The 7,510-nt window shown below is 40.8% G+C and overlaps 1 protein-coding gene across 1 annotated transcript; it reads right to left on the bottom strand.

The window, feature by feature from the left end:
* Positions 1–149: 149 nt before the first annotated feature.
* LOC105556534 lies at positions 150–1,292 on the bottom strand. Its single transcript, XM_012003631.1, has one exon. It carries the CDS (start codon positions 1,290–1,292, stop codon positions 264–266), a length of 1,029 nt encoding a protein of 342 aa, XP_011859021.1. The 3' UTR covers positions 150–263.
* Between the last annotated feature and the right edge of the window lie 6,218 nt (positions 1,293–7,510).

The raw sequence follows: 7,510 nt of genomic DNA, 5'->3' as shown, positions 1-7,510 counted from the left end.
TTACAAGTTATGGGACCGAGCGCCGATACGCGGCTGCTATGGGATGACCATTATCCTATCACCGCGAGGCATTCCTCCGTGATGCGTGTTCTAATAGATCATGTTTACAAAAACATTTGTGTTTTTACCCAAAAATTTTCACTGCGTTACAAGTTATATATTTTTACCCCCAAAATTTTTTAGACGTTTCGTAGATGTGGGATGGGTATTTGAAAAAAGCATAATTATTCTGTAGACAGTGCTTTATTTGTTTTTATACATTTTTAATTAAATACTAAAGCTAGCAGTTCACAATCCACAAGTTGGTTTTTATGGAAGCACTCGCTATCGCGTATTATTTTCGATACATTTTTATTATTCGATACGGTGGTCATGATATTAGAAAAATTGTGAAACTGTGCGTCGACTCTATCAATGACGCCAATCAATCGCGCGAACATTAAATCGATACATCGATCGAAGTTAAGCATGTTGAAGAATGTGGAAGCAGTCATCGCCAAGTGTACGTTGGATGCTTCCAGATGTATAAGCGTGATGTTATCAAGAGTGCTAAATCGCACCGTCAGCGGTCCAACGACAATAGAATATGACGTATCCGTGCACTGCTGATTGCCAAGATATTTCTCAACGTTAGATCGTTGCTCGCAGAGTGCCCTCCACGTTTCGGGAGACAGTACGAGTTCGTTTCTACGATGATTTCCTATCGCAATCTCGATGTAACTCGGTGGTCCAATTTGGCGTATAACCCTTCTCGAATATCGTCTTGTATCTGCTAACGCGTACCGCGTCGCCCACTTTGAACTTTGCCGACCGGCGATTTTTATGTGGTTGTACACCGTTTTCAGAAGCCTGTCGGCAACCGCGGGGGTGACGTCGACGGGTCGCATACCGATGGTGCGATGCTTGCGCGCGTTGTACTCGGCTGTGAGTCGCGACAATAAATCCGTCCACTTGTAACTTCCATTGAGTGTAAACATCTTCCACATGGCGTTCTTCAACGTGCGATTGAACCGCTCGACGACTGACGCTTTCATTATGGAATATGTGGAATAGAGATTGATGTTTTGTTTCTTCAAAAGTCGTTGCACGTAGGTGTTGTAAAATTCCTTCCCCATATCAGTTTGTAGGTTTTTCGGGCATCTTTCGCTCTCCCGAATTATCTCGGTGATAGCGTCAGCCGTCTCGCTTCCACCTTTAATCTTGAGGGGCACGGTCCAAGCGTGCTTGCTCAACACATCGATGACGGTAAGTATGTAGTGGTAGCCTCTGTTGAAACGTGAGTACACCTGCATGTCAACGAGGTCGGCTTGCCACAGATCATCGTATCCTCGAACTATGACGTGTCTCCGTGGAAAATTCTTTCTCACCGGAGCATGCAGCTCCTCGATGAGTCTTCATTTCTCGGACTCGTTTCGTCCATTGAATTTTGACGATCTCATGTCTCGGCGGTACAACCGTAGACATAATGATACGCGCAAAAGGGTGCCCTGTGGTATATGTTTTTAACAGCTCCGAAATACAGACCAGTTTCCGAATTACAGGCCCGTTTCCGAAATACCGATCTGTTTCCGAATTACAGACCCATTACCGAAATATGGACCTGTTTTCTGAAATACTGAACTGTTTCCGAATTACAACACCATTCCACACCCGTTTATTTCCGATCACCGACATCTTTCAATAACCATTCACACGTCTCCAGGGAAAATTCCTTCTCACCGGAGCATGCAGCTCCTCGATAAGACTAAAGGTGGAAGCGAGACGGTTAATGCTATCTGTGAGATAAGCTGAGAAGGAAAAAAAGAGAACAATAATTAATGGGAGACAATTAATATTCATTGTGAGGTACAAAAATATGGTTATTAACGTAGGTCGGCACTCATGGCTGTTCCTTGAGAAAGGATCGCCGGGGCACCCCGCGCGCATGTATACCATGAATTATTATTGAATGGGAAACACCGGCAAGATCTTTTTGAGTCGGGGACGGGCAGTTATCAGGAGGCACACCAAACGGCTTAGCCATTCCGTTGGGAGCGACGTTAAAATGTTCCCGCAAGAGAGTCGGTACAAAAGTTTGTGGACTCCATATTGTCTGGTAAAGGACTTGCTAATAAATTGAGTCTAAAATCCTCAACGTGTTTTGCACTCCGCCGAATGAATATTGGTGGGACCTTCACAATCCTCTACAGGATCCTGTGCTATATCCCCACACTCTCTCGCCCTATCGCTCCACCTGTCGCACTCACGTCTATCACGTTTCTCGTTCGCGCCTATCTCGGGTCATTCATGTCTATCACGGTTCGTGTTTTTTCGCTGCTTCTTATTATGTACTTGGGAAAGGGAAGCTGGAAATAAAACTCTTCCGTAATCTAAGTCTGGAGATTGCATGCGGAATGCCTGCGTAGAAAATGTGTCCAGTCGTCTTACGCTCACGTTCTGCAATGCAGATCAGCTTTAATTTCGATTCTAAGCAGTCTCTGCATGACACTGCTGGGATGATGCTCATAAGACTCTTATAGCAATGGTTGTAGCCGAGTTTTGGTATAGCCCTACGTTGTCGCTCTTCTTATTAACTATACGTTGGCGCTCTTCTTATTAACTACTTGGGAAGGGAAGATAGAAATAATACTCTTATTTAATGCACAAATAACTAGGTACTTTATTATTTTTTATATTAGAATGTTATATAAAATGTAAAATATAGCGTGATGCCGCAAACTGCTGATGGTGAGGGATCGAGCCAGCGCAATCAGAGATATGTTGTATTCGGAACCATACCCAGGTAGAACATAAAACTCATAATGACATCATTATGACATCACTTAAAAGTCATTTTGGAAAAATCATAATGATCTCATTTGATACATTTTTGACTATGTTTTGGTGATTTATTTAAAATTTTTTATTAAAAATATCTTATAATTATTATCTTATAATAAAAAATCTTATAATTATCACACTCCAAGCTTTTCCACTAAAAATATCTTATAATTACTTCACACTCTAAGCTTTTCCTATATAATAATGCTAAATCGTAATTGTATTTATTTATAACATATGTTTCTAAGCAGTCTCGGCATGAGACTGCTGGGGCGACGCTTGCCAGAAATTTATAGCAGCAATGACAACTCATTTTAGGTGTAACTATATATTCTGTTGGCGCACAAAACCCGTGCCACCGTGATTTGGAGACATAATTTGAGGGTCTCCCTATTAAATTAAAACATTCGATGCACATCCGCAACTTGTCACCATCCTCGTGGATGTAAAACTCCGCCACGATCGACTTTGAACATATACCATTAAGGTATATGTGATATGTATTTGGGTGGTGTTGTGGCACGTCCCCGTCTATGGGGCCGTACCACTCAAGCTTCTCCTCCTCGCTCCTCGTGTCTGGAGTTGGAGGCTTCATGACTCTGTAAACAATCGTGTTATAAGTCTCAGACCGAGCTCGTATTCGCTGCTCGCGTCTAATTAATAATTTGAACTTACCTTTGTTTTTTGTAGTTTTCCAATGACACTCACCCAACGTGCTTCGTCTCGAAGTCGATACGTTTTTGAGCTTTGCATTTTTGGGAATCGGACCTTTCATAGTGTCCCTATGACACTACTTTATTTGTTTCGGTCAAGAGAGTGCTAATTCTTGTAAATTATGAATTTTTGTCATTAATTCAGTTAGTTAATCATCATACGTTCTTTCTTTTTCATCGTCAATTATTTCACCAGAAGGTTGTCTGGCTAGTTTTCCAAATACCAACTCGTATGGAGTATATCCAGTTGATTCATGTGTGCTTGTATTATATGAGAAAGTTGCAAATTCTAATAATTCATCCCATTCAGTGAATTTGTTAATATATTGTTTTAAATATTCTATTAATACTATATGTGATCTTTCTAATGCTCCATTGGCTTGTGGATAAAAGGCTGTAGTTTTATATTGCTTTATCTTGAATTGTTTACTGAATCGTTTCATTAAATTGCTCATAAAATTTGTTCCTCTATCTGTTAATATTATTTTGGGGGCTCCAAAAAGGCAAATAAAATATTTTAATAATGCATCAGCAACTTGCACAGCAGTTATAGATTTTAAAGGGATCGCCAAGGAAAATTTGGTTAGGTGATCTTGGATTGTTAAAATATAGGAATTTCCTTTGGAAGTTTTAGGTAAAGACCCTACTATATCCATTGATATTTTTTCGAAAGACGAAAAAGGTGTATCGGTGATTATCATTGGTTGTTTGGTTTTTACTCTAACTAATTTTTTAATTTGGCATTGTAAACATTGATTAATATAGTTTCGGATATCAGATTTAATATTATCCCAGTAAAAATTTTGTCGAATTCGATTATAAGTTTTAGTTATTCCTTTTTGACCTCTAATTTTGGAAGAATGAGCCTCTTCAATTATGTTTTTCTGACTTTCGATTTCTGGGATTTTTACCAATCCATGACATATTATTAATTTGGTTGATGTTCCAAGTATTGATTGTTGAATTTGTTTAAAAATTTCTTCCCATGAGAGACAAGGACATTCGTCCCGGAATGTCTTCGTCTTCGCTTTCGTTATCAGAGTTATCGCTTACAAAATCTACCCACGGTTTCATATGATCAGCGGATGTTGATGTCTTCATTGGTCCTTCGTGTTCACCCACCCTTTGTACAAGGTATCGATCATTTCGCAACACTCTCGTTACAGTATATGGACCTAGGTATTTGTTAGCCAATTTTAAACCGGGGCCTAATTGTGTACGTTTGATCGCTACCAAATCATCCTCTCTATACTTCGTAGCCGCTTTTCGCTTTTTCCCAAAAGTTAATCGATTCTCACGCTGAACTTTTGCCATGCATTCCCTCGCTTGTTTACGCAAATCGCTTCGATCGTTTCTTAATCGTCGACTCATTCTTTTTCTAACAGTTCTCGAATATGGGGATCATCCCGCATACGCGCGTATACTCCGAACATTAAATGAAATGGTGTAGTACCAATACTCCTCTGAGCCGTACAATTTAAATATAGTTGAGCTAAGTTAAGAAATGTGAACCATTCCTCTCGCTTAGAGTCTGATAATTTAGTTAACAATGGTATAAGAATTCGGTTCATACGCTCTATTTGACTGTTTGCTCGCGGAACTCCAGTCGTAGTTAATATGTGATTTATGCGCTCCGTTGTACAATACTCCTCGAATTCTTTAGATGTAAACGCGGTACCACGGTCTGAAATTATTCTCCGCGGGTTACCAAAAATCACTGATTGTTTTTTAAGCTTATCTATCACTTCCGCCGCGTTTGTAGTTTTAGTCGGATGTTACGTCGTATTCTCTGCGGGACGTCCACTATCTCAAGTCCCCTTTTATCGGGACTGATTATGCGGAAGAACGCCGTACAGAAAACACTGTTCTCTCGCCGCGCTCCAGCAGATGCGCGTCGAGAGTCGAGCGTATCTATTAAAGGGCTCGAAGTGGGTCAGTGAGCCAAAGCTCACTGTGACGCCTCCTCGAGCTCTTATACGCCCGTGGGTCCTGTTTTGGGTCAGAGAATTTAATCTCTTTACCCGGGGACGGACCCAGTGGAAGCTTAATAATAGCGGGAATGAAGAGGGTTTATTTCAATTAATTGATTTTAATCATTACAAATTATTAAATTTATCTATGTATTTATACATGGAATGTAATTGTTTGTACAAAATTATGGTGTGGCTAATGTTATGAATATATGTGTATTTTTATAATGTAATTACATCTATTAATTCCTCTGCGCTAGGCGCGGAACTGGTGGGCGAGGATGGAGGGATATCTGGGAAGGGGTTATTTATGGGAGAAAGGGAAAGGAGTTCTCCAAGGAACTCCACGGGAGAACTGTTGGCGCTGGGAGGTCGGGAAGGGAGAACTTCTTGTATAAATTCTACACTGGACGTGGAGAAGGTGGGAGAAGGGGAAATTTGATGGAGGAATTCCACGTCAGACGTGGAGTCCTCACATAGGACATCTTCTATGACTTCGATGGAAGGGATTTCCTCTAAGAAATCAGCGTACGGAATTTCACCTAGAAACTCCACGCTAGACGTGGAGTCCGTCGGAGATGCGGGAGGAGAGTTTACAGGAATAGGGGGTGGATATGGCTCGGGAGAGTATGAAGGAGATAGCGATAAATATGTGCTTGGGGGAGTAGGAGGAAGGTGGTAACATGTGGGGAGTTGAAAGTCGAAGAAAAAATCTTCTTCGAAGATTTCGGGGTCGATGACGACTTCTCCTGGTGGAAGGTTGAATAGATCCACTGTAAAGTGGTTTTTATTTTGTTAGTCGCGGATTTTACGGATGGTGGGTTTCTATGGGGTCTCTTACATATTAAATTCTAGGCCTCTGATTATATTAGGTTACGTGGGGGAAAGAGGACTTACTTGTTGTTGAAATTTGGTTTTCATAACTGGTCGTCGTGGAAGTGGGCCGAGGAGTTAGATGCTTTCCTCTATAAGGCTGATTGTAGCGCAGATGGAAGAGCTCTCGGTAGTTTCCGATGGATGACCGTGGCCCTTGGACGTTTGGAGTTTGAAGACTCGCACGACGACTTATATCACAACTTTTTACTGGCAATGTGTTTATACTGAAGAAGGTAAGTGCTCTTTCCTCCACGGAATCAGGATTTATATACTGTATTTTTCGTTGGGAGTAGGTTGAATACGCCGATTTGGCTGGCGCTTATTGGTGGATCGGAGCAACAATTTTCTAACTTATTTTTTAGTGGGGAATCGGTAGCGCCCAATTGTCGCCTGTTTTTTGTGACAAAGGTACCAGTCCTCTTATCGGTTGTTAATAAAGCAAGTTTAATTATCTTTTCTAGAGCGCGGCTGTAGGTCGTAATATGGTGACGTTAATGGGATTTATGTTCGATTCTTGTCAATTAGGAAGTCTGGTTCCACTTGTCATCGTGGGTTTTGAGAGTTTATCAGATCATAAAAATGAAGAAAGATTGTTAGTTCTTAGAAACGAAGATTGTTAGATCGTAAAAATGAAGGGGAATAGTTTATCTTGTAGCTATGACCTCTCATGGGTCGACAACCTCTCGTTTCCATATTGTCTTCCTATTGGTCATTCGGGGGAACGGTCGCATTGCTATTTTTAGGAAAGAAAGAAATCGTGGAGTCCACTGGACGTAACACTTCCCACCTTAGAAAAATGTTGGGGGTATATTACACAACATTTTCACAATGGTAAATTTGAATATTGGTCGATTTCTTTCTTTCGTCAACTAGTGACTCGTACATTCTATGTTAACGCATCCAAGTTTGAAAATTTTTGGCGCATATCCCCAAGGGGAGGATGAAAGAAAGAGGAAAAAATAGGCGATATGTTCTTTCGTCCTTCTTAGGCGTATGATCGAAAAAGGAGTATGCATTTACGCATGTCTTAAGATTGATTACATTTTCTCTTCTTTTATTTCGTGGATAGATTCGACGGGTGGCAATCTCTTCTAGACACAAGTGGATACATATACATGGTCCATTATGAAA

The sequence above is a fragment of the Vollenhovia emeryi genome, unplaced genomic scaffold, assembly GCF_000949405.1.
Source record: "Vollenhovia emeryi isolate VEMERY1.0 unplaced genomic scaffold, V.emery_V1.0 DF939949.1, whole genome shotgun sequence".
NCBI lineage: Eukaryota > Metazoa > Arthropoda > Insecta > Hymenoptera > Formicidae > Vollenhovia > Vollenhovia emeryi.
This window is presented reverse-complemented; position numbering and strand designations above follow the sequence as displayed.

Excerpts from the sequence above, each read along its gene's own strand:
- LOC105556534 (XM_012003631.1), bottom strand. The coding sequence starts at position 1,292 with ATGCAGGTGTACTCACGTTTCAACAGAGGCTACCACTACATACTTACC.